This window comes from Peromyscus leucopus, chromosome 10 (assembly GCF_004664715.2).
Source record: "Peromyscus leucopus breed LL Stock chromosome 10, UCI_PerLeu_2.1, whole genome shotgun sequence".
Taxonomy (NCBI): domain Eukaryota; kingdom Metazoa; phylum Chordata; class Mammalia; order Rodentia; family Cricetidae; genus Peromyscus; species Peromyscus leucopus.
In genome coordinates this window covers 64,304,040-64,331,971 of record NC_051071.1, presented here as the reverse complement: position 1 = coordinate 64,331,971, position 27,932 = coordinate 64,304,040, and the positions used below count along the sequence as shown (strand labels likewise).

General features: G+C 46.4%; 1 protein-coding gene across 1 annotated transcript in view; it reads left to right on the top strand.

Moving 5' to 3' along the window:
* The window catches only part of Igfbp7 (insulin like growth factor binding protein 7), a 62,570-nt gene that overhangs the window by 26,471 nt on the left and 8,167 nt on the right, over positions 1 to 27,932 (top strand). Inside the window, 1 exon segment of the mRNA XM_028854408.2 lies at positions 25,410 to 25,519. Within this exon segment, the coding sequence (XP_028710241.1) occupies positions 25,410 to 25,519 (110 nt within the window).

Sequence of the window (27,932 nt, the reverse complement as noted above, 5' to 3'; positions counted from 1 at the left end):
GGTTGGATAATGAGGGCAGAGTGATGGGTAAGAGCCAAGAAGGGAACCTCCAAAGCTCTTTCAGAGTCTCCCATGCTTTGAGGCATTGATATTATTCATATTCCAGGTAAGAAGCTGTCTTAGTCACTTTTCTATTGTTGTTACAAAACACCATGGCCAGGGCAACTAATAAGAAAGTGTTTAATTTGAGCTCACTGTCCCAGGAGGTTAGAGTCCATGACCATGGTGCAGGCAGACATGGAGCAGCAGCTGAAAGTTCACATCTGGATCTACAAGCACAAAGCAGGGAGAGAGAACTAGGAATGGCATGAGCTTTGGAAACCTCAGAGCCTGCCTGCATCAAGGCCCCACCTCCTAGTCCTGCCCAACCAAGCATTCCACCAATTGAGGAGCAAGCATTCAAACATGTGAGCTTATGGGAGCCAGTCTCATTCAGACCACCACAGGACCACTCACTCTATTGGTTTAAATAAAGAGATCTAAAGGGTTATGCTTCCCCAGAATTCGTATGTTCAAGCCCCCCCTTTTTTTTGGTGGTGTTTGCAGGTGAAGATTTTGGGAGACGATTAATTCACAAGAGTAGAGCCTTTAGGGATGGGATTAATACCTTGTCAAGCCACATGGGGCTATAGTAGGAAAATGGCTATCCACAAAAGAGGCAAAATTCTCACTGGCACCTGCCCATTCCTGCACAATGATCTTGAACCTCTGAGCCTCCAGAACTCTTAGAAGTTTCTTCTGTATAAGCCACCCAGTTTATGGCACAGCTGCCCAGGCTGACTGAGGCAAGACCCCTGGCACAATATTTTCATATAGTCTTCCCAAATTGTCAGCTAGGACTTCTGGACATGGAATTCCATCTGTGTGAGAGCAAGCCCGTCTGGAGCTTGTGTACATAGCGGATCCATTACAGATAGACACAGGTGAGTGGGAAGAGCCCTAGTTCAAGTCAGTTGTGGACATTAGGGCCTCCTTTATCATGACCACTTTATTTCATATATATCAGATGTGAAAATCACTTGGACTTTTTTCCCCCCATTCATCAAATATTCTTAACATCCTCAGCTACCACATTGACCTCTTCTCTCTTTTAGAGGCATTTGGTTGTTGTTGGGCTTTTTTTTTTCTTCCCTTTCCTTTTTAAAATATATATATATGCTTCACTGAAGCTTGGTGCTCTCTTTAAGGTTTTATGGTTACCTTGCAGAAATCTCATTAGAAAAGCACTTTAACATATCACTTGGCAACCAGGCATCTGACAGTGTTCTAGTTCATTAGTCTGGAAACCACCCAAGCTTGGAGGAACAGACATTCCTCTGTGGATGGGGAGGCTTTGATCACTCCTGCAGGGTTCAGGATTTATTTTAAAGCAGTTTGGGAGGTATCCTCAGCCTTGCAGAAGAAAAATAACACCGATCGAGTAAAGCAAGTGAACTTTGAGTCCTGTGATTCTGTGGTATCTTCTGCATCCTTTGAGGACAGGGCTCGTGTTAGCACACACAGCCTCCTGTGCCGGGCAGGGGGTTAGTTAAAGTAGCCTTGTACCAGATCACGGGTCATGTTCTGATGATCCTAATGAGGATGGACTCTTCAAAGCCATACTCATCTCACTGTGGATAAATGGATTCAAGTCTTATCCATGGCCCTTTAATTTCCAACTTTGAATTTGCTAACTCTCAAATTCCTTCAATGCTGCGGTGTACAGAGAAGGCTCTGAATAGTGGGATTGCTTATTTTTAAAGGAAGATGTCTGTGAGCAAAGCACCAGGCTTTGAAACGTGATTAGTCAAGCGTCCAGTCAGCATGGTGTTCCCCACAGAACACTGTTTCTCGTTGCCTTCCAATCAGATTTAACGTCTGTCATACAAAACATGACTCTACCCTGAGGATGCCTACTCTTGAGGTAGATAAAGCTCTATTATTTTAATAGACATGATACCAATGAAGTATAATTTAGATTTTTGAAACATGGCCATATTTGGGTGCTGGTAAGTGAGTTTCATTGGGTATCCCCCACCCACCTTGAAACATGTGTTGCTGTTGTTTCTTGGGGCTGAAAGGTTTGAAAAGAAATATGCTGCTGAAATTTCAAAGAGCTCAGAGCCTGGGGTGAGCCACACACCTATAATCCCAGCACTTGGGAGGCCGAAGCAGGCAGATCTTGAGTTCAAAGAGGGCCTGGGTTTCCGAGTGAAACCTTTTCTGAAGGAGAGCAGTAGGATGTGTGTGTGTGTGTGTTTGTTTGAATGGTATAAGAAGGACAGAAGCCAGGGTTAGCAAGAGTGACTTCAGTCGCTGGTGATGAGCTGGCAGGAGAACTGGAGTGTTCTGTGCTGGGGAGAGGAACAGAGCTGGGGTAACAGTGACACCTGCCCAGAGGAGGAGCAGAACCCAAGTTTGCTTCCCCACACTTTCAGGGGGAGCAGAAGAAAAGACAGAAGCAGTGGTGTGACATATAGTCCACGTTCTGTTACTAATAGCACATTACTACCAACTGGTAAGTTATCAAGAAAAGAGATCCGTTCTCACTCGTGGTTCTGGACCAAGGTCAAGGGACCACATTTAACGACGACCTTCTTACTGGCCAAGTCCCAAAGTGGCACTAGGCATCACACGGAGAGAGATGTGAGCCACTAGAGATCTAGCCAGGCTGGCTTTTATAGCTGACCCACTCAGAATAACCTATTAACCCACTAATCCTTAGGGCATGAACGGATCAGTCCACCCATGAGGGCAAAACTCAAATTGCTTCAGGAAGGTCCCATCTCGTCTCACTTAGTAACTCAAAATGGGGGTTAAATTTCAACCTTATTGGCATAATTAAGTTTTGGAGAGAATGAAACATATTTAAATGAAGTAGAGGCAAAAATAATGAACTGGTTTTTGCTCTGGGTTAGAGGCTTAGTATACAAAGAGGTAAACAGGACAATAAAAAGAAGACCAACTATCCCACGCTAACCTTCACAATCTTTGAACATCATTGTGGCTCTCTGAGACCTCCTGGGGAGTGACTAAGCCAACCCTTCTACTGAGTTGAGCCCCGAGATTGTGGGCCAGGGACATAGTGGCTCAGCATGTGGGTTTGAGGACCCCCACCCACACAGTGACCACCCAGGGATAATGAAGAGTCCAGTTCCCCTTGAATGTAGCCCAGCAGGGACAGTGTTGGGATGCCAGGGTTGCTGAATCTATGTCTAAGTGATCCAGCAGACTTTCATTAGCACAGATTATGTAGGCAAGCAACCTGGGGATGAAGCCCCCCCCTCCTTTGACAGATCCGGCCGGCCCTCCCCGAACATATAGGATGCTCCTGGTGGATGAACAGGTCTCCATGACAGCAAGGAATATAGTGTCGGGTCAGAATCAGTTCTCCAAGGGCTGCAGCAGAAAGAGTGTTCTTTCTAAATACCACGGCAGTATTGGACACTCCCCAAATATGCCCGGGAAATTTATCCAAGATGGTGCTTTCAGCTGGACCTAGAGGAATGACTGTCACTTTGGGCCAAAACATTCCCTTGCTATACCTTAAACTGATGCTCACTCTTCCTCCAGCCAGATGTAGACTTTGCACCAGCGCACGCACATGGGCCCTTGGGACTCTATTAATCCGGAGTGCCATATGTGTTCAGAGCAGAAGACCTATCGAGCAAGGTACAGTGAGCCTGTGTGGGAGAATCCATCTTCCATGGATGGTCCCTTTGGTAGTTTCCTTGACACAGAAGTGTAGTGTCTTCAACACTTATTCACGAGATCGATGACATTTAGCTTTCCAGATTAATCTTCAGCCCCTCCGGCTGGGGATTTAGCTCAAGGACTTCGTACACTCTAGGCAAGCACGTCACCATTATCCTATGCTCCCAGCCAAAGTCGGTCATAACCAGATGGAAAAATACCCTGGTGGTCCCTTGAGTTCAGAGCTCATCACCCTGGCCCCCCAGTTGGTGATCTGGCTTACGCATTCTAAACAGAAAACAGAGGTTTTCTAACCTAAGCTCTTGGTTTCCTATTTTACATGTTTGACTTGAAAACTATTATGTTCCAACCTTTACTGGGAATGTTCCAGCACTGTAAGTGTGGCCTGCCCCCCCCCCGCCCCCGTCTCATTTAGCCAGAGGAAAATGTGGAGGAGTGATTTGGAACAGACTTCTCTTACAAATTAATATTTTTAATGGTTTGCACTTACCTCTGTCCCCAAAGAGATTTCTAAATGCGATCTTCAGCAGGAAACTGTGTTGTCTTCAATTTTCGAGCCATAATGGAAATGCACAGATAAACAGAGTCTGTTATGTTAATAGATGATCTGACTTTTTGTTTTTTTATGTTTTGACTAGGTGGCGGGGGAGGAGGCAGGGATAGAAAATGTGTCATCAAATGTGGCTTGGGTCTTCTTTGTTTTCAGTTTTCTGTTTGAGTTAGACCAGCCTCTTTATGAAACCTCTCTATGTCTGCTCTCAGTACCCACGGGGATTGGGATACCAATGTCACAGATACTCGGGGCCCTTTTATAAAATGGCAGTATTTATACACACCTGTACTTTATATCATCTCTTGTTTATTTACCCTATCATGCTCTAAATTGTGCAAAGAGTTGATATACTATATGGTTTTGAAAATGGATCCAAAACCAACAAGTGTGAGCCAGATGAGGTGGCATGTGCCTGCAATCCCAGCATTCAAGATCATTGCAAGTTCAAGGACACCTGGTCTACATGATCTAGTTCCAGGCTAGCCAGAGATGTATAGAAAGACCTTGCCTCAAACAAAACCAAAACAGTCTGCACATACTCAAATGTTACAGGGTAACAGATTAATCTCACTACTTCTGAAAGTATAAATACAAGACTAACAAGACAAAAATGCCCCCACTGCCTTTCTATGGGCTTTTAAAGTTATGGATGCTCATGGTAACGGCTTATGCTTTGCGGATCCTGGGCAGTATGTTTCAGGTCTTTTTAATATAATGAGTTTCATGACCTCGAGCATTGTGGGATGGGAAGTACAAACGTTAAAAAATCCTTGAAATGCATATTATGATCAGTGCACACATCTCCTTGGAGCCAGATCATAATGCTCCCAAACTGCTAACTGCCCATCTGTCGGGGCCTCGTGTTAATTTGTGATGTGGACACTCTGCTTTTGAGTTGCTCTTCATTTTACGGTAACTCTTAGGGAGGAGGACTTTATGATCAAAAACAAATAAAAAGTCCTCATTCTCCCTAAAGAGATTACAGTTATTAAGGGAGAGCTCCAGCTGTGGAAGGAAAAGCTCAAAGAGGTATTAGTTATTTACTACTACGTAATAAATTAGCTCAAAACTTAGAAGCCTAAAACAACAATAAATATTTATTATCTCAGACTTTTCCTCCCTGTGGACTTAAACTGTGGAATAGCTCAGCCTCGCCATTCTGACTATCACTGTCTAATGAAGAGTCAGAATGTCAACCGGGGAACTAGAGAAATGGCCGAGTCGGCGCAATGCCTACCACATAACCTGAGTTCAGATCCGCTGGACCCACCTAGAACTACACACAGCATCCAGGATCTGTCAACCCAGAGCCAGGAGGTGAGGGGAAGAGACAAGCAGACTCCTAAAGCCCATTGGCCAGTCAGGCTAGCCTTTTGGAAAGCTGTAGGTTCAGTGGAAGACTCTGCCTCAAGATGCAAGGAACGCCATCAAGGAAGATGCCCAGTGTCGTTCTTTAGCATCCACACACATGTATACGCTCTCCTGCATTCAGAGTGTAGGGGAAGGGACAGGGCTCCAGTCTGTGTTGTGGCTTACTGGTATGGTACTGTCATGAGTACTTAGTTTATTGTCAAATGGACTTCCCATTTGCTATGCCTGAGCATTGTTACAGGATGGCAGCCTTCTCCTCCCAGAACCTGTAACCCCAAAACAATGCAAAAAGGAAGCCCAGGTGCCATCTAGGACCTAGTCTCCGAAGTCAGTCACCACTCGCACACATTCTGCTCAAGTGAGCCACTAGGATAAGTCCCCACATTCAAGGGCAACAGAAATAGATTCTAAAAAGGGAGTCAGTTGACAGTGGGATGGGAAACCAACATGGCGGAAGGGATGAACGGGACTCGGGTCAGATGCTGCAGAGGCTCTCAGGAAGAAAGAGTTTGCCAAGTGTCAACACAAACTCACATCTGTGGTCAGTGCAGGGGCCGAGGGAGCTATAGCAGGGAGCCAGGGTCACAACTGTCTTTCTGACACTGAGCGCCATTAGCCAAGACTCTAGAGCAGAGAGAAATCAAGAAGGAATTTGCCATGGCCCCTTCTGAGTATTTACACACACAAAAAAAAAATTGAAACAAATATGTCAGAAAAACCTGAGCAGTCTCACATCTATCCTATGTCGCTCACAAGAGCCAAATTATGGAATCCATCTCAGTTTCCATCAGCAGATGAATGAGTTTAAAAAAAAACCAAAAATGGTATATATGCACAATGGAATAATACTCAGGCTTTAAAGGGAAGGAAATTTTATATTTTTGACAGCCTGTACAGAATTGGAGACTGCTGTGGTGAGTGCAATAATTCAGGGACAGAAAAATATAGTGTGTTCTCAGTTCCACGTGAGATCCAAAATGATCAAAAGCAAAGAATCAGAGTGACAAGAATAGTGGACCTCACAGCTGGGTGGGGACACTGTAGCGTGGGATGGTGGTGGCTCAGGGGCCCAGAAGCTCAATGAAACAGGAGTGATTTATTTTAGTAAATTGTACCACATGGTGGATATGATAAAGAGTGTATTGTACACTTCGGGAAGAGACTACATTTCAAATGTCTTCCCCACACATAAAAAAAAATATAAGAATTTGAAGTGATAGACATGTTCATTGGCTTGGCTTGGTTTATTCCTAAATTATAATATCACATTCATCCTCTAAGTACATACAACTGTAATTTGTCAAGCTGCAGTTGAAGCATGCACACACAGGAAGGGAGGAAATCATCGAAAGATGTGTCAGAGATGTCCTGCAGCCAGGAGGTGACCAGAGGAGAGTGAGACTGAAGGAGTGACTTTGACCTGGGAGTGGGAGCCGAGGCTCCAGAGTAAGCTTTCTCGGGCAGATCTTCATTTGTAACTGCTGAGCCCTCTTTTCCCCTGGAAATGCTACCAACTCTTGAGGCCAGCTGGCTCAGAACCCACCCAGATGGGCAATTCCATCGTGGGGAGGAGGCTGGCATCTGGATGGACCTGCCGATTAGAAAATGCTTGCCTGCTGGCACTCCAGTTCTCTACTAGTAAGAGTGAACCTTTTCCCCATGCATGGTGGAGTCAATCCATGGATAATGGGATGATTGCTCTTGATGGCCAACTTCATTGGATTAAAAAAACAACACCGAGGAGATTAATAACGCACACCTGTAGTTCTGTCTGTGTGGGTGTTTCCAGAGATCGTGATTTTGAGGGCTGGGGCCTAATCAGTGTTAATCTAATAGGACGGCATTACTAGGAGGTGGTGAAAATAAATGGGGCCTTCAGAGGAAGCAGCTTAATGAGATGGTATCTTCAGCTGGCCACTTTATGACCTTTTCTCCACTTGCTATTTTCCAAGATGCCTCCATCATGTGATCCTGGTGTCATGGTGATCTGCCTGCATCCTTGGGGCCAAGCAACCGCAGGCTGCACCGTGGGCCAGAATACATTCCTCCTCCCTTAAGTTGTCCTCTCCAGTAGTTTTGTCTCAGGGATGAGGACTGAGTTTTCTCAGTAACTGTGTTTTCTCCAGAGCCCCTTTCCCAAGCCCGGCTCTTGTTCGCTTCCTCAACTGCCCTCCTAACCTCCATTGACTAACTTCATTTGTCTTGCTGGGTGAGTCATGCCCTTGAACTCATCCCTTGTGTTCCAACTCTCTTGCCAGAGAACACAGGAAGATAGATTTTGCTTAGCGTGTGTTTTGGAAAGATTTTTTTCCCTTTGTTTTTTTTGTTGTTGTTTTGTTTTGTTTGTTTGTTTTGTTTTTTTTAATTGTCTCAGACATATGTGGGTAAGCCAGCACCTGGGAATGGGACTGTGACAAGACTAAAGTGAGGCTGAGGTCACTCGAGGAGTTCTACCCAGTACTGTTTGTGATGTTCCCAGATTCCAGAGCAGGCTGCACTTTCCCATCCCAAAACCCAGGAGAATTGGGGGAATTACTTGCCCAGACCCAGAGCTGTCTTATTTGTCCATGTTTCATTCATGCAAACTGGAATTGCTCCCAAGATGAATCTGCCAGCTGACCAGATATCTGCCTAGGAATGCTTCGTGGCTTTCCCCAAAATATTTCTGCTCTCACCATCCTGTGCTCTCTAGGTGGTGGGCCCTGAATAAGGATAGATAAAGTTCCTATGGTGTTGTCAATCAAATCGAGGAGATGAGTTCATATAGCCCATTGGTTCCTCTTCTATATCGTCTGCAAATGAGCACAGGCAAATAAATGTGTGAGCCATGGTCCCTCATCTGCAAATGAAGGTTTGGGCAGCATTGAATTGAGGGCTCCTCCATGTCTAAAGTTCATTGACTTTGTGGTAATTTCTTTCTTATATTTATTTATTTCATGTGTATGAGTGTTTCATTTGAATATATGTCTGGGCACCATGTGTGCCCCTGTTGCCAGCAAGGTCAGAAGGGGGTCATCAGATCCCCTAGAAAGGATGGAAAGGATGGTTGTGAACCATCATATGGGTCCAACCCTGGTCCTCTGCAGGAACAAAAGATCTTCATCACTGACCTATCTCTCCAGCCCTGACTCCATGGCAATGTAAGATCATGAAAATAAAGCCTAGCATGTAGCTGAGTGATTGGGTGTTTTCCTTGAAGGCATGAAGCCCTGGGTTCAATCTCCAGCACTATTAAAAACAGACTAGCAGTGTGGCGTGGTAGCACAGGCCTCCCAGCACTTAGGAGGCCGAGGCAGGTGGATCTCTGAGGCCAGCCTGATCTACAGAGTGAGCTCAAGGACAGCCAGAGCTACACAAAGAAACCCTGTCTCGAAAAGCCAAAACAAACAAACAAAAAAAGTACGAACAGGGATGTACCCCTTTTCCACTAGTGGAGAATCTCTGCTTTCAATCTCGTCCCCTACCTGACCTGTTCCTCTAGAAAAAGTTTCCCCTATATTATGGCATCCACGACTCTTCCTTGGTGTTGGGAGCCTGTAAGTGGGTGGGCTTCACTTAAAACATGGTTCTTGTTGATATCTTTGTACAACTTGCCTTGCTAATCATAGCCCCTGCATCTAATGACCTCCAATGTTTATTTATTTTATTTATTTATTTATTTATTTATTTATTTATTTTTGGTTTTTCGAGACAGGGTTTCTCTGTGTAGTTTTGCGCCTTTCCTGGGACTCACTTGGTAGCCCAGGCTGGCCTTGAACTCACAGAGATCCGCCTGGCTCTGCCTCCCGAGTGCTGGGATTAAAGGCGTGCGCCACCACCGCCCGGCCGACCTCCAATGTTTAAAGCTTACACACTGACTGAGAAAGGAGCCTTTTGCTGTAGAGCAAGTCTTTAGCTTTTGTCTCCAGGGTTGTATTTTTTAACTTTTAAAATGAAATTGCTACTTTTCTAAAATACATTTTTTAACAGCTGACCTATGTTAGTAAAAGCATAAAAACACAGATTGAGCAACTCTAGCCATTCGGGGCTCTCCTTGGAAACCGACTCAGGCGCCCAGGAAGGGCAAGCCCAAACATTCACATACTGTACCTCCAAATGGCTGAGCACCAGTTCATAAGTAGGTCACAATTAATCAAAATCTCTCTGGGCTTGTGTCTTTCCCAAATGCTGAAACATACCCGTGTAGAAACTGTAGACTAGCATGGTGGCAGCTAGCTGGTTTTCTGTCAACTAGAGCCCTACAAGGTCATTTTTAATAAGTAACAAGGAAGAAAGCCTGCTTCTTGGACTGACTCCTGAGCTGTTTAAACCTTCTTATGAAAATACTAAGCTGGGCGTACATTCTGGTAGGAGCTTCGTTCCTGAGGCTCAGCGGTTAGTTAATCATTCCCTCCATTCCAGGCACTGAGACTCAGGAAGAAACTAGAGGGGATAAATTGTCTGCCCCTTTCCAGCACCGAGCCTCCAATCTGGTGTGTTAGGCAGACTATGCAAAGGCTTCGGCAACGATGAATATGGAGTACAGGGAGGAGGCCCTCATTCTGAACAAGGTTGATGCAGAAAACACGAGGAGGAGTGGGGGGAGGTAGAGACTTTAGTGTCAGACAGAAATCAAGCCAGTCCGTGGTGGCGCATGCCTTTAATCCCAGCACTCGGGAGGCAGAGCCAGACGGATCTCTGTGAGTTCGAGGGCCAGCCTGGGCTACAGAGTGAGTTCCAGGACAGGCTCCAAAGCTACACAGAGAAACCCTGTCTCGAAAAACCAAAAAATTAAAAAAAAAAAAATCAAAGTGAAACTCAAAGGATAGTAGGATTTAGCCTAGGAAAAGGGTGGAGAATGTTCTAGAAAAGGACTGGTGTGAAAAATCCATGGGCCAGGAAGAGCAAGACACATTTGAGAAACTACAGGAGATTCATTGTGGCTGGAGCTCAGAATCCAGGAGGAGAGTAACAAGAAAGAAAGCCAGCAGGGTCCTCAGGATGAGCTCTGGCTTGCTCTGCACTTTGTAGTTTAGTAGAATGGATCCTCTCCTTTTCTAGGAGCCAGAAAGGTAACAGTGTAAACCTGGCACATGTATAGTGTCAAAGACAGAGCATTTTCGCTAATAACCTGGCACATGAGTAATGTAAAAAACAGAGCATTTTCACTAACATGAGGATTGATAGGCTCCACCAAGGAGGGTTTACTGAGTTGAGTGTCAACACTGACTTCGACCAGGCTGGCCTCGAATTCAGAGATCCTCCTGCCTCTGCCTCCCAAGTGCTGGGATTAAAGGCGCGTGCCACCCTTCTGGCTTGTAGGAGGTAATTTCTATGCATACACCATCTCCTCCGTGGTTTGCAAGAGAAAACAAAAGGCATATTTGCAGATACAGACTTTTACATTAAACACATTTCAATTTTATTTTAAAAGAGCCGAAAAGATCTAGGTTCCCTGGATTGCCTTATTCTAAGTTGTGAGCAGAAAGCAAGCCATTTAGTGGGGTTAACATCTACCCAGCATGAAGTTTAGGGAAGGTGATTTTCATCTATTTGGAGTGTAGAGTTCAAACTTCTTACCCTGACCCCGTCTGCTAGCACCCGTGAAGTCATTTCAAGCCAACGGGCAGATGGTTATCACCCTGGTTATGATCTAGTAGTTTTAGACTTTTGCAGGGAGCCGGGACAATCGCCATTATAAGATGGTGCCGACTTCCTTGCATCCTGAAGATTTATAACTTCTAAGACAATGCTTTCGACGAAATACGCGCCTCTGCTTTGCACATGCGCAAGCTATATATTGGTCCCTAACCAATCCTGTGGTGCCTGGTGGTGGCAAGCTAATTTCAGCCAGTAAAGGAGCGATCCACGCCTCTTTTCCCTATATAAAGCAGCCGCTTTTAGTGCTCGGGGCCCCTCGCTTCCAGCTCTCCCTTAACCAAAGGCTCTCCAATAAAGTGTGATCTGAGAAGAATCCTTGAGTGGTGGTCATTCTTTCTCGCTGGTCGAGAGGAGACCGCTGCAGACTTTCTCTAAGATATTAATACATTTGCTTTTGTTTGCCTTTCCATCTTGATAACTTGTAGACATAACTTATCCCCTTGACTTAACCCTGAAACTCTGCTGTCTAGCCTGGCCACTAGTACTCAGCATTCCATTTCCTTACTCAAACACGTCGGCCCTCCGACAAAACCCAGCTAGACTGGGCATCTTGGCTGTACTGAACCAAGCACCATGTGGCATGGAGAAGGTTCTCGTTAGGACTCAGGAAATCTAGATACAGAGCCATTTGCCATCTCCGTGACCACACAGAAGACACCTGACCTTATGGAAACTTCTCTATAAAAGAGCTTACTTAGTCCACAAGATTGGTTTGGGAATCAAAATGAAATAGTAGATGTATGACTCATATGGAGTATAAAAGCCAATTTCAATATAACATATTACTAATGTTACCGACATCTTTAAACATTCCGGTCCCTTGCCTGGAATTTCCTTATCTATCTTCACCCGCTATCTTTAAACTTTTAAAACATTTATTTATTATTAGTATGTTGGGGGGAAGCACATATGTTTTTAAAGCTCTTTTCCCTTCGCATAAATCTGGTTCTGACCTACTCAACTAGAACATTTTTGTTTACTTTTTACTTTTTTTGAGCCCAGGTTGGCTAGTAACTCATGGCTCTCCTGTCTTGGCCTCCTAGGGCACTGTGATTACAGTGTGCACCACCTCACACAGTCAAATATTTTTACATCTATTATAGAGCTAGCTACAGCCTATCTGTGTTATAATTGTCTGTATGCTCGTCTGTCCACACTTCCTGGGCTATAATCCTGGGTAGAGGCCTATCTCCTTTGTCGTCCTGCCCTCCATGTCACCCAGCACAACACTTAGTTCATGGCAAACCCAAATGAATTCCTGCACTTCGTGCACGTGTTTACCTGCCTACGACCATACAGTGCTGAAGTTTGATTTCAAACCAGAATGGTGTGCTAACCAGACTTTTCATTTGCTGTGACACACACCTGGGAGGCACAATAGAAAGGAGGAAAGACTCGTTTGGACTCCTGACTTCAGCCTTTGGTTATCTGGTTCCGTGTTTCTAGGCTATGGTAAGGCAGCACATCGTTCAGAAAGGCATGATGGAGGGGATCTAGTCACCATATGGTAGCCAGGAAGCACCCTTTGTCTTTTATCATTCTCAAATGTTCTTCCAGTTTCCCTAATAGGATTTAGCATTTCTTCTCTCATGTCCTATAGGAATGAGCCGGGGACAAAAGATATTCAAAGCCGCATCACCCTCAACCATGTCCCATCTCTAAAGTCTCCTTCTCCCAATATGGCACGCCACCTAGAGACCTTCAAACATGAACCTGTGGTGACGCTTCGTTCCCAAACCATAGCCCACGGTGTTCCTTCAACTGTTACATCGTTTTCCACAGGCCTCTTCCTCCCTCCCTACCTCCACCCCTTCCTCTCTCCCTCCTTCTCTCTGCCTCCCTCCTCCCTGTGTTTCTGTGACTCTCTCTGTCTCTCTGTCTCCCTCTGCATTCTGTCTCTCTCTCCCCCTCTTTCTCTGGTCTCTCTCTGTCTCTGTCTCTGTCTCTGTGTCTCTCTCTCTTTCTGTGTCAGTCAGTCTGTCTGTCTCTATCTCTCTTCCAAGGTTTGCTCTGTAACCCTGGCTAGTCTGGAACTTGCTACATCGACCAGGCTGGCCTTGAATTCCAAGATCCACCTGCAGGTGAAGCTCGTGACCAACATGATCTTGATGCTTGAGGCTGGCCAGCTTAACTGAGCTCAGAGATCTGTTCATTGTCTTTGCACCCCCAGATTCCTAAAAGGATCACATATTTTGATGAAGAGATTTCCTGAGAATGTATTCAAGAGAAATGAAGCTACAACTTCAAGAATTTGGAGAACATTTTAATCCCTTGTGTTTATAACAGAGTTTCTCCTTATTTGTGAGGCTGTTCTGAAAAAGAGACACATTATCAAACAAAGGAAAACCCCTCCAAGGTTAGAATTGGTGTTTGCTCTAAAAGAAAAACCTGCAGAGAAAGGGTTGGCTCCATGACAGACCCCAGGCACACCTGACCTTTAAGGTCCTTTGCATTTAGGTGTTCCCAGTCCTAAAAGTACAGCATCCGTCTGGGCCTGGTGGTACAGCCTGTAATCCCCCCACCCACTCTCTGGAGGCAGAGGCAGGAAGATTGCAGGTCCAGGTCCAGCCGGGGCTACAGACTAAATTCATGGCACTCAGAAAAACTGTCTCCTAGTTGTGACAAAACACATATGGAGACCACAGTGGCACACAAGGCAAGCTCACTTCATGGGTACCCAAGACCCACACGAGAAGAGTCAACCACAACAGAGAAGCAAGACTTTCTGTTCCGAGTTAAGCCTTGGGAACAACAGTAGACAATACAGAGCATAGAAGAAGAAGAAATGCTAAATCCTACTAGGAAACTGGGAGACAACCCGAGAACACTTCAGCAGAGAATAGAAAACAAAGGCCGTGACTTGGGGGCGAATAGCTGAGAACTTAGGGGTTTGTGGACATCCCAGAATGCCGCAGAAAATAACCAGAGGGCACAGGCTGGGAAGGAAAACCACAGAGAACAGGGAGACTCAGTTATGCACGGCTGATTCATGTCTGGGATTGTCTGCCAAGCAGTTGTAACCATGGAAGTTCTAGCTGGGAAGGAAGCTGAGGCCTGATGAGTAAAACCATCAGCCAGAGCGGTAGCCAAATGCCAGCCTAGCAGTGGGTGCGAGCCGCTGTGCCTCACCGAAGCTGGATCCCTCTTTGCACCACACATTGGTCCTGTCAAAGCCAGAAGGTGTCCTGACTGGCCCACCTGACAAAGAAGGAGCAGAGCCGGGTGGGGAGAATCCCATGGGTGGGATTCTTTTCCTCCTGTCTTGCTCTCTGACTACTTCCCGCCTTATAGCGCTCAATTAAAACCTTCCAGGGCCAGACCCCACCTGGGAACAGGGCATGTGGCCCAGCCGTGGGTGTTTCCAGAGTCCAGTGTGCAGCTGAGTTAGCAACCACCGGTTAAGATCCTATGGGCCCATCCTTATGGCTGGAACTTCTCCAGTGGGCCCTTCTGAACGCTAAAGAGACTCTGGTAACAGATTCTGCTTCAAAGTCAAATTCTGAGGGCTGTTTCTAGAGCTGTTAGCCTGTCAAGCTAGGAACCCACAGGGGTTCCTAGAGTATGAAACTCTCTCATGGCAAATCCAGTCCTCAGGACACCGAGGAACTTCATCCTCTACTAACTGAATATCCATTGTTCTCAGTTCTATGAGATTCCTATAAATTCAGTCTTTCCAAATGTTCCAGCCACTGGGTTGGTTGAACAGTCCAACCCTGCTGGTGTTGAAAGCCATCTGTGAGTCCCATACATCTTCCCCCCTCCCGCCGCCGCCCCCCCCCCAGGGAGGAGGGATGAAGGACATTTATTCGTAACTAGCCTGGAGCTGTTATTGGTCAGTGCAGAGCCTGTGGGTGCAGAAGCAGCTCTGAAAATGGACAAGCCTCCAGATCAGAGAGTCATCCCACTCACAGTGGGATCAGGAAGTCCCTCTGGGTGCCGGAGAATTCCAGGATGCCTAAGGATAGCGGTAAAAGGGGGCTGCCATAGACTCATGAATGTGGGGCTCTGGGAGCTCTCTGTCTAGCTTCTAGAAATCCAAGAATAGGGACGGACTGTCTGCAAGGCTTGGCTATCAGTACTCTCCTGTGGAAACTTCCCACAAGCGGTTCTGTGCTCGAAGAATAGGAAAAAGTGATCAGGAAAAAGTGATCATATATCTTACCACCTTGGATTTATGGTCAGTCATAGTCCAGACAGGCCAGGCCTGTGATTTCCAAGATAATGTTAATATAAGTAGGAAACACCCAGGTAACTAGGGAGTTTCCCCTCAGAAAGGCACACTTTGTAAAGTCAGCTCTTCCATCTGCTTAAACCAGATCAAACCCAGCCTAGCTGAACGTGTATGGACATCAGTCACCAGTTAGAGTGGCAGTTAAGGACTCCAACTTGATGGGGTCCGTGCTGAATACATGAGCTCACCACTTGGCAAGGATGCACCACGGGCCTGTTGGAGCTCATCTACCCTACCAGAGAGAGCTGTACCTCACTCACCTAAACATGCCTTGTTTGACATAATGCAAGGGCCCTCCATGGAGGAGCCCAGACCACATGTGACAGGATCATCCGTAGGGTTGGCTTAGACCCTGCTAGAACATTCTGCAATAGACTAAGGGGACAGAGTCTGAATTCAGACCCTTTATCAGTACCCCACTTTTTTATGTGTACTAGAGCCATACAAGAAAAGAGAAAAGAATAGGAAGATGCCACTGAATATGACCTGTTCGTAAGCAGCAAATCGCAAGAAGCAATGTTCGGTTCACATCCCATGGTGATATGAACCTTAGGAAGCAATCTGGAGTGATTATAAGATGCGAAGTCTGTAGAAAGACATCTGTGTGTCTAGCATTAAGAAAAAAAACTGGCTGCACTACACTCGAAGGAGAATTCAATATCAAATGTTGATGCCAAAATGGGGTGTCTCTCTAACTCAAAGGCTATCAGAAGCCAGCCAGGAAATGTAATTTCCAGACCTGGGTACGCTGTCATCAGGGTTTGGTGTGTTGAGTCATGTGGGCTCAAAAGGACCAGCCCTGCAAATACAAGGCTGAGCATCACCTCAGCTTCCCATTTCTCTGTCTGATGGGCCCAGTGGGATCCCCTGTGGGAGGGAGAGTAAAGACTGATCCCTGCCCTAGAGAGGAACCTGCATGGCCTTCCCAGGCTGAAATGGAAACTGGGTGGTGCTTGCCTGGGCAGTGCTGCTCAACACTGAATTCTCCATCCCTACCCCATCCTCTCACCAGGTGATGTCTCAAATTTAGAAAATCTAAACATTCTGAACCCAAATCCAACAGATCTTAGCGGGGAGGATGAGGGGTTGTGCGTGGGCAGGTTGCAATAATAACCGTGTAGGAAACTGTCACAAAGAACTTATTTTGCATAGTTACTAAAAACATATGTTTTAAATGTCAAGACAGTAAAGAAACCCAGGCCCATCCTTCCCAGCTCCGGTCCTGTGCCTTCCTCAGACTGTGACACCTCTTGAGTTCTGAGAGCAGTGGTCTCCTCTAGCCTTTTATGCCCCCAGTTCTCAATGGTTTCCCGTGTTCCCACGACCCAGTGACTAGGCAGCGTTACATGTTCTGCTGAGTAACTAACTCATCTTCCTCTGCTCCCACACCCTTGGTCCCCAGAGTGTCACGATCCTGTAGAGACTTCCATAGTCATCTCTTGAAATGCCACTTGAATCATGTCGCTCCTCAGTCAGAGAAGGGAAGAACCGTCAATGCCGAAGTCATAAATAGTTCATACTAATACATACTGAGCGTTACTCCATGGACTCCTAGCATGTTGCTTAAGGTCTAAATGTGCTGAGCCACCCCCAGTAGACTATTTCTAGGAAAAGAAGAAGGAGGAGGAGGAGGAGGAGGAGGAGGAGGAGGAGGAGGAGGAGGAGGAGGAGGAGGAGGAGGAGAAGAAGAAGAAGAAGAAGAAGAAGAAGAAGAAGAAGAAGAAGAAGAAGAAGAAGAAGAAGAAGAACTCTACGCACTTTTCCCACCAAACGGTGTTTTGACAAGACCCCGTCACTCTGAAGTATTGATGCTTTACTTACACTACGGTGTTTAACCGTACGAATTTTCCTTACACTGAAACCCTGGACTGCACACAGGCCTGTGCTGCTTCAGAGGTGGTACTGTCTGCTCCCCTCGCTGACCTCAGCTGACCCCCCTGAGGCTGTGTGCTGGATTCCCATACCCACTTCTGGAAGTTCCCAAAATGCCTTGCCCTGGCAGATGGCTCCGCTCTTTAATTAGCTGTACCGTTGCTGCTTCCCCTTGCTTCATATCAGGAAGCTTCTACTAGCCTCGTCCCCTTCCCCTCGTGGCCATAGTGCCTTCCTACTATTCTTCTCCCATTTTGAACTTTTGTTTCGTCTTTTCCCCTCGGGTGCGTTATGGGAATCTCATCTCCATCGAGGGACTGCTGCCAAGTTGTCTGGACTCCTCCATGTATGGAGTGCTGAGTCTTCCTTGAGCTCCACTTTCCCCTTATTTGGTATGAAGGCCCACACCCTAGGAGCTATTCTAGGGCCCAGCATCATCAAGAGTCAAGGTGAGTGTGGTTTGCAAACTACCCTGCCTTGGAGAACTCGCGATATTCAGCTGTGTGTGCCTTGTTAACATACTCAGTGGGCAGCATAATGTGAAGATATTAACCATTGGGATGCAGAATGCTTTTATTTTATTGTGTATGTGAGGATGGTCCACGAACCTTTTTCCTCAGCAGAGCTGCCCTTCCTCATTGGGATTTGCTTTGAGCGAGGGAGTTCAAATTAATTTCATCTTCTGGTGATATGTACTAATTGGCTAGTTGGTGAGCAGTAGCCAAAAATCGTAGCATTACTCCAACAGAAAGTCAAGTGGAAGATTAAGCAAAATCATGATGGCTGATGAGCTGGCTGATCGGATGCCATCGGAACACTGGCATCCTCATGAGCCCAGCCAGGAAAACATCAGAGGACAATGACGTGCTCAGCTGTGTGGGGTGAGCTCTGAACCCATCAGGACCTTAGAGACAAAGTGTGTGGGTTTGTCTTAGAGACAGCAGCTTTGCAGATGCCCGAGGGAGTGAGAGTTCAGTCTTTGAATAAAGGGAAGAGATGAGAAGGAAGAAGTGAGTCTGTGTCAGTGTCAAAAAAAAAGGTTCTAAAAGTGACATCAGGCAAGCCATAGAGGGCGAGCCTGACTGCTGGGAGCGGAAAGTAAGCTTGGGGAGAATGAGGAAGAGTGAGCTGTTGGGGGGAAACCAGAGATGATGGAGGAAAAGAGAAATGGAGCAAAGCCAAAACCGTGTAACCAAAAGTGATGTCAGAAGACAGATCCTGCAGGCGAGAACTTTGACTATCCTTCTAGGTTCTGTGGACTATACACTCAGCCTCAAAACATGACTTCTAACATCTACTCACCCATTTTAGATTTTTTTTTTTAAGTTAGCTGACTAAGTAATAGATGACATTTCGTATGTTCCATTTTTTTCCATCCCTAGGACAGGGAGCTGGATTAATAACAAGTCGTGCACAGTGCACTTGGGCAGAGAGAGAAATCTACCCGACCTGTCTGCATTGCATGGAGAGTTCCAGAGCCTGGCAGTAGATCCAAAAAACTTCATACATGTTGACTGTGTTCTGTAACATTCATGATAGGCACACTCACACTCACTCAAAACCCCCCAAAGAAGCCCTAACTTCTTATTCTGTAGAAATGGCTCAGTGGTTTGTCTACAGTCGTGGGCAGGAGTCCAGAGCCGAGTGTTCTATTCCCAGGAGAGCTGCTTGTCCTGGTGGGGACAGCTCAGGTCATGAGGAACTCATGCTTTGTGCTCTGCAAGAGGCTGAGACATTGTTCACATACTTCTTGAGCATTATCCCTCCCTGTGCTTATTATAGCACGATGAGTTTTAACTCTAACTTCTCTGTTACAACTTTATATAAAATCAGCTTACATGAGCTGCTAGTCGGATTGGAAATTAATTGCACTCCCCTGTCATCTGTGTGATTTGTGAAAACTGTCTTTCCCGGCTTCTGCAGAACCAAGTTGTAATGTTCCAAATGTAGATTTGCCCATCTGTAACTCTTGCGTCTTTACGTTTTTGGTGGCATCTCAGGACACGGTTACTCTTGGATCCTAAGGGAATAGTCCTAAAGTAACTGGTAGTGTGAGTCATTTGCCTGGAACATCATTAGAGGGAACAATGGACAGAGAATTTACAGGAGGCTTCTAACTGCTTGTAGGTGCTTTCAGGGCGACCCTGATTCATTCATGGAATCTTAGCTTTCTTCTAATAGTAGAATATGATTCCTTCCTACAGATTCATTGAGGATCTGGTCGTCTTTTCTCCTTTCAGTGTTCTTTCTTCTCCTTGTCCTCTACACCATCCCTCTTCTTTCCCTTCAAAGAATGACTGATTCAAAAGAAAAGGCCATCTAGGATTTGAGGGCAAATAATGGTTTTTAAAAAATAAGAAATGAACTTGAAAGATAGATGGGCATTATTGGAAGCAAAGGAGATTGAATGAGAATTAACTGAGTCGTGTAGGTAAGAGAGCCAAGAGGTGTGGACTGGTTAGGACACAGGCATCTGAGACAGTGAAATGTGGATGAGCCTGGGGCTGGGAAAGCCTTGTGGTGGACTTTTCCTCATACCCAGCAGCACTGTGGCTCTTTTCTGGATTTGCCTGGGTAACTAAGGGAAGGGGACAGTGGACAGACAGTCATCCTATAGACAGGATATTTGCCAGACAGATGTTTACAGCCCTGAAGTCCCTAGTGGAACAAGAACATGGATAAGTAAATAATTAGATTTATCTTGGGTCTGTCCCTATGTATTGAAAGAAATCTGGGATTTTCTTTTTTGGTTGGAATCCAGGCACAGAGGGCAACTGAGACGCCAATATCATGACTCATGAGCTGGCCTTGAGAACAGATTTTTGAGAATTTTACGTCAGAAAATCAGCACAGGATGAATTGGAACCTTTCTTTCTCTCTAATGCCCATATCCTTTGAGACAGAAATAAATTCTGGATTCTCTTTGACTTTCTTGGAAGAAAGATAGAATGGAAAGAGAAATTATTTGTAAAGAGTCATTGAACTTAAGCAGAACAGAACCTTCTGGAATTGAACTCTGGAACACTCGAGTAGGAGAAGATGATTGTTGGAAATGGTGTTGCTTTCCAGCGGAAGGCATGCAGTGAGGGCCTTTCTGCCTTGGGGAGGGGGCTGTCACATCAGCCAGCAGCTCTGTGTCAACTTCTCCTTCCACACAAGACTTACCCTGGGGTGTCCCTGGGTTGGCGTTAAGTGATCCCCACATTTCTTCTCCCTGCCACCACGCATCTCTCTGTAATCTATGTCCTATCTTTACCAGGAGTTTCCCAGCCCGTCCTTGTAATGCAGGCCTGCCATCCCAGCTGTGGAAGAGATTGAGGCAGGAGGCTCTCAAATTTAAGGCATGCCTGGGTTACACAGTGAATTTGAGACCAGTCTAGACATCTTAATTAGATCCTGTCTCAAAATAAAAAATTAAACCATGTCTACAGATATAGCTCAGCAGTCAAGGACTTGCCTAGCATGTTTAAGACCCCAAGTTCAATCTCCATCTAGGGTAGGGAGTGGGATATGCTTCCTTACTTCTTCTGCTTATTCCCAGTAAGTTCCCAGACCAAGAAGCAGCAAAGATCTAGGCAGCCTGATACAGGCAGACAGATCCTGGTATCATCCCTGAACAATGTCAATGGGAAGAATTCCAAACACCCATGGATTCTACCAACACAAAGACAAGGGGAGCAGCCTACCCCACCTACTCTGAGGGCTACTGATTACTTCATTACTTAATCATTAATTGATAGGGTTTTCCTTTGCAAAAGAGTACATGCAGAGTCCGAAAGCCATTGTGTAGGGTGGGGTATTTGTCAATTTAGATGCTGTTTGTTAAACTCTTGCTGAGTTCAGCCTTGGTCCAACAAGGTCATTCGCAATGACCAGGGTTTTCTGTCAGTGTTGTGCCAGGAACTGATGCTAACAACCACCCTCGGCCCCACCCTCTCTACGTCAGAGATAATACCGACTTTTATTATCTAGAACTTAGAGAATTCTAGGTAGAGCCTGGTAGCAAAATGGTCAAGTCATTTATGCTTTTAAATAATATACATGTGGACTCCACTTGCTCAACTAAAGTTGTTTTATATATCTCAAGGGTAGCTCACCATGTAGTCTTCCCTAATGTGAACTGCCTGGTGATAGCTTTGATTGAGGATATTCCTGGGTTCGGATGGTTCGGATGGACTCTACTTTTACCAGAAAGGCTCTTAGAATAGTAAGAGAATTGGAGGGAGATCACTATAATAACCCTGCCCTGCCTTTAGTACTTCCGTTTTAGCATAATGGGTTTCTGAAATATACTACCATTACAAGTACAAGGTCAGACAGACTGGAATGGACGAGAGAGTCCAGATGCAGATCCACACATGTATGGCAAATGGATAGACCAGAGGACATTACTAATGATTCAGCAGCATAAATCTGGTCCTCTCAACATGGTGCTGAAGCCATGAGATAGCCTTTGGGGAAAGGACCTGAATATCATAGCAGAGGCAAAAGTTAGTTCAAGATTAAACAAAAGCCTGCTTGGAGAGAACTTACATACAAAGACCATGGAAGAGAACAGGGCTCTTTAGAGCATTAGGGCCCAAGTTTATTAACAAGACTCAAAAAATGCAAAGCATGGGCCATGGGTACTCCTTTAATCCCAGCACTTGGGAGACAGAGGCAGGTGGATCTCTGTGAGTTCAAGGCCAGCCTGGTCTATAGAGCGAGTCCTGGACAGACAAGGCTACACAGAGAAACTCTGTTTAAAAAAATAAAAAAAAAAAAAAAAACTTGCTACAGTGAATCATACTAAAATGAAACTCAGGCATGAAGCTCCTACTTGTAATAATAACACACAAAAGGCTAAGTAAGAAGGATCACGAGTTTCAGGCCACCCCACGCTACATAAGGGAGACCAGGTCTCAAAAAAAACAAGATTAGGAACTACTTGAAGACTGTGAGGGAGGCCTATTGCCTGTCTGCTAGGCCCCTGACAGAATGCCATTGTTCCCCCTGGCTGGGAAGATGGATGCAGGCTGCATGACTCAGATCTCACAATGGAACCATCCTGTGAGCCTTTGCTACTGGAGCAGCAGCTTTTCCCCAGTCCCCCAAGCTCCTTGGCATACTGGCATATCCTCCTTCCCAGAACAACCCCCTGAGATCCCTTGATCTCAGCCTGTATGGGAAGGGCAGAGCAGCAGGGGGCGCTCACAGAGGTGGGAGAAAGGAGTTCAAAGGCCAGCCAGATCCGGTTATGTGGCGTCCAAGCCTTGGGGTCTCAGAAGCCCAGAGGAAGCCAGGGAGAGGGCGAGTCCCACGTTCTATAAGAGGGCATTCAGACTAGGAAATGTCTGAGACAAGGCCAGAAAAATACATATAAACACAGCCTAGGGCTGCCCTGCCCCCCACCCCATGTCCCCCTTGGCCACAAAAAAGCCAGTATTCCAGCCAAGGTGTATACTTCCTACTGGGGCCCACGATTTGTAGAGAAGGAAACATGAAATATATTTAGAGCTTTCAAAACTGTAATTGTTTTGCACATTCTTACAAAGGGAGAAATAATAACAATAATAATAATAATAATAAAATCCCAAGAGATTAAAAAAAAAAAAAAAGCCTCTAATCCTTGAGATGAGTGGGAAAATCTTGCGTACCGGGGTCATTTCCGTGCTGGTTCAGGGCATTAGTATGCACTGGAAATAGATGCTGGAAGGGGAGATTCCACGTCCCGTGAGTGGGGATTGTGCAAGAAGGCTTTCCAGGCCAAGAGGGGAAGGTTGTGCCTTTCCCAGGCCCCCAGGGCAAGCTGACCCTGCAGTTAGATATTTAACTAGGCCTGAAGACCCCAGACAGAGGGAATGATTAACTTACTCATTCCAGAAGGAGGGCAAAACATCCAGGAAGGCAGAGTCTGGTTCTGCCGCAAGGGAGGGAGTGTCCCTCTTCGGGGACCCAGGCTCCCGGCTCTATGTCCCCTCCAAGGTGCTCTGTCCCAAGTCTCTCTGAAGAGCCCTCCCTGGTGGCTGATGGTCTGGCATTCAGAATGAGTCGGTGGGAAATAGCAATTGCTCCCCTGGAAGGTAGGGGTGTGGGCTGGAGAGATGGTAAAGTGCCTGCTCACAAGCATGAGGACCTGAGTTGTGATCTCTGTCACCCACACACAAGTCAGATGTTAGGGTGTGCAGCTGTTAGCACCAGCCAGTCGAAGGCCGGCAGATCCTCAGAGCTCACTGGCCAACAAGCCTAGCCTGCTGGTGAGCCTCAAGTCCACTGAAATGAGGTGGAGGGCTGGACCGATGGCTCAGCGGTTAGGAGCATTGAATGTTCTTCCTAGAGGACCCAGGTTCAATTCCCAGCAACCGCGTGGCAACTCACACCTGTCTATATAACTCCAGTTTCAGGGGACCTGACACCCATGGGAAAAACACCAATGCATATTAAAGCAAAATTTAAAAAAATAGATAAATAAGGTAGAAAGGAATAAGAGGAAGACACTCAAAGACACACTAAATAAACGTAATCTTTAAAATAAAATTTTAGAGCAATTTAAGAAGAGGTAGATGTGCCAGACTTTCCTGGCGCAGTGCTGGGGAGCTGCTCCCCCCCCCGGGGGGGCGGGGGGAGGAACAGTAAGCGAGACCTTGGCTCTTTCCATATCTCTTGACTTCAGAAGTGGAAGTTTCAGGGCCAAACCAGCGATCAGCTTTAGTGAGTTTGCTTGTATTGGCTCCAAGAAACTGTGGAGGATTAAAGTTCTGAGGCTGTCTCATGATGCTTCTTCACACACTAGTCTCTTTCTCCCGTTAATTAAAGCAGGAATCAGCAAATTCCTTCTGTAAAGACGCGGACTGCCAATAGTTAGGCCACACAGTGTGGAATACAGACCACTTGATCCGGCCAGGGTGATAGAAAAGCAGCTAGAGACACTCTGAACGAGTGGATGAGGCTGTAACAGTCACGTTTATGGACGTTAAACGTGAGTTTCTTCCAGTTTTGACACACCATGAAACAGGATCCTTCTTCTAATTTTTCCCAAACATTTGGACTGATTGTTCTTTGCTTGGAGGCCATGCAGATACAACTAGGAAGCCAAATTTGGTTCATGGGCCATAGTTTACCAACTCCAGGGACAGAGAGCCATACAAGCTTCCAGCAGAAAGGATGCCCACCACGTGTTGATCCTGAATAAGGGGCTTTGTACTAACAGGAGCTGGGGTAGAAAGGGTTAAGTACTGCATTCCAGAACTGGGAGGATGGGGAGCTATTGTTCAGCCTCAGACCCAGACCCGACCTGCTCACTCTCTTGAGCATGTGCCACGAGGGGTATTCTCCTCTTCATCAATGCTTCCTACTGGGAACTCAGGCCCTGAGAACCCTGGAACGGGGGTCCCCTCCTGCCTTCTCTTTGGAGGCTTGGTCCCACCAGAAGGCAGCCACTGTTTTGAGCATCTGCCTTCTCCACTAGCGGCAGGACCGTCTCCCCACCTTTCTTGACCCCCCAGACCCCTTCCGTACCTCCCAGTTCCCAGGATAGCCCTCTTGAATGGTACACAGACAAGATTGCTCGGGCGCTCTCGGTGCATTTTCAAATGACCTCTTAGATTTTTGCTGTTGTTGTTGTTGTTATACAAGGAGTAGTTGTTGGTTAGCACTGTCCTCCGAGTGAAGATGCTGGTAAACAAAGGAAGGGAAACATTAAGCATTTCAGAACTGAAATTTCCCTCTGTTAATGGAAAAATCCCAGCTAATGCAAAACAGCTGGTAAAATAAAACTCATTTGAGCTCGTCTGGGGAAAAAAAGACAATTTTGTTAGCAACAGATTTTTCTTCCTAATTGTGTTTGTTGTTGGGTTTACTGGTTTGCTTATTTCAATTCCTGCATTCCCTAAGAAGACTGTAACATCATGCCGGCGACAGGAAGAAGCCTGTTAGTCTGGCCTTCGAGATGCTCTTCAGATAATCCACCAAGGGGAGGGCCTCATAACCAAGAGTCTTGACGTCCTGGGAAACCACGGGCTGATGTTGAGCTGCTGAAAGACGGACTTGGCTCTCTGGCTTCTCTTGTAGGTCCTTCCATTGTGACGCCCCCCAAGGACATCTGGAATGTCACTGGTGCCAAGGTGTACCTGAGCTGTGAAGTCATCGGCATCCCGACCCCCGTCCTCATCTGGAACAAGGTCAGTCGTGCAGGCTCCAGGAAAACATCCTGCAAGCCGGGACGCCCTTCTCGCATGGCACAGCATGGTAGGGATGTGCAGTTCAGTCTGCACCACTGCCTACCGCTGCTCAGAGCTGAAGCCTGTGGCAACTGATGCCACCTCTATGCTAGCAGCTGTCTTTCCTGACCTCCACCTGTCCCCTCCCTGATTCTGTTAGCAGTGTTCAAGCGGGGAGTCCAGGAAACTCAGAGAATCGAGAATGTCTAAACCCGCTGTGTTAATTACTTTTGCATTGCTGTGACCAAAATACCTGGCAGACTCGTTCAAGGAAGGAAAACTTTATTTTGGCTTCCAGTTGTAGAGGGTCACAGTCTAGAACAGCAGGAAAGGCATGGTGGCATCACTCAGCCCATGGTGGCAGGACCGTGTAGCAGGGGCTGTTCCTCTGGCAACGGACCAGGAAGCAGAAAGCAGCTGGAGCAGAGGCCTGGCTGTACCATTTGGAGGTCTGGCCCCTGGTAACCTATCTCCACTGGACAGGCCTCACCTACTAAAGCTTCCACAGCCTCTCCACATAGCATCACCAGCTGGGGGCACACGTTCAAAATAGGACTCTTATGGGGGCGATTGCAGATTCAAACCTTAACAATCACCCCCTGGGTGCCTGCACACGTGTGTGTGTGTGTGGGGGTGTGATGTGCGTGTGGTTAGATGACACACACACACCCCATCCCCACCACCAAGAGTAGACTACGGCATAACGATTAGGAATGTAAGTCCTGGGGCGGGCGGGAGAGATGGCTCAGTGGTTAGAGCACTGACTGCTCTTCCGAGGACCTGAGTTCTGTTCCCGGGACCCACGTGGCAGCTCACAACTGTTTGTAACTCCAGTTCCAGAGCATCTGACACCCTCTTCTGGTCCCTACAGGCATCGGGCACATACGTGGTACAATTAATTACATGTAAGCAAACATTCATACAGGTAAATTAAAGAACAAAAAACTATTAGGACCTCACTTTCGCCCCCCCCCCCAAATGTTTCCCCACTCCTGTTTGCCAGGATCTCAGTGGCCTCCTCTAAGATTGAAGTCCTTAACGTGGGCTGGCGCCTTGGATCCTGTCTATTGGTAGAATTTATTCATAACCCACGGGAGAAGGTGGGGAGGTCTGGCTACAAAAGAAAAGCTGGGTGGCCTTCAGTGAATATGGGTTATTTTTATCACATTCCCTACACATTGGAAAATAGGAAAGATTTTAAGAGCCGTGGGCTAAAAGGAGCAATGTGGGATCAGCCCCTCTAAGTCCCAAAGCTGTGGGGCTCTAATACAGGGAAGAGTTAGCTGCTCTAGAACATCAAAAAGACACAAGGGGCGTCATATCAGGAAAGATTTCTCCCCTCTGAATGTCCCTGGACGCTGACTCCAAGTGGGGAAGCATGGCATTCTGAGTAGTCGAGCCTCAGAATGGCTTTCCAAAGGGAAAAATAATGTGAATTTCCCAGCCAGGTTGGCTGGACCCTCTGTAAGGCAGGACCTCTCGTTCTCAATGGACCAAATAATTATTTGTTGTTGTTTCAAGACGGGGTTTCTCTGTGTAACAGCCCTGGCTGTCCTGGAACTTGTTATGTAGACCAGGCTGGCCTGGAACTCACAGAGATCCACCTGCCTCTGCCTTCCAAGTGCTGGGATTAAAAGTGTGCACCACCACTGCCCTGCTGGGACCAAATAATTCTTTTGGTATGGTTGGCTTGTGCTTAGAAAATGTTTATCACCACCTCTGGCTTCTACCACTAGACACCAACAGCACCCACGGCCCACCCCGCCTGTCCCTGTTGACTATTAGAAATGTCTCCTCACATTGCCAAATGCCCTGTGAGGGGAAAGCATCACCTCAGAATGAAAACCACTGAAATAAGCCTCAGCTCATTCTTCTGTGTGAGACAAGTTGTAGCTAATTATCCAAAGTTTTGTTTTTGAGACAGGACCTCATAGCCCAGACTGGCCTCAAATTTACTATATAGCTGATTATGATCTGGAACTCCTGAAAGAACCTCCTGCCTCCATTTCCCAAGTGCTCAAATTATAGGTATTCACCACCACCCCCAGGTAAAGGTAAAGATTAAATAATCTGAAGGCTAGAGAGATAGCCAGGCAGTTAAGAGCACATGCTGTTTCTCTTGCAGAGGACCTAGGTTCTGTTCCAGCACCTAACTGGTGGATCACAACCATTCGTGACCCCAGTCCCAGGGGATCTGACACCCTCTTCTGAACCCCACTAGCACGAGGCATGCACATGGCGTACGTTCATACCTGCAGGCAAAACACTCAGACATAAAATAAAAATAAATACATCGTATAAAAAGAGATTAAATAAATCAGGTAGAGTCACGTGGCTTAATGCCAGAGACGTAGCACTCAGTGGCTACTCTTTC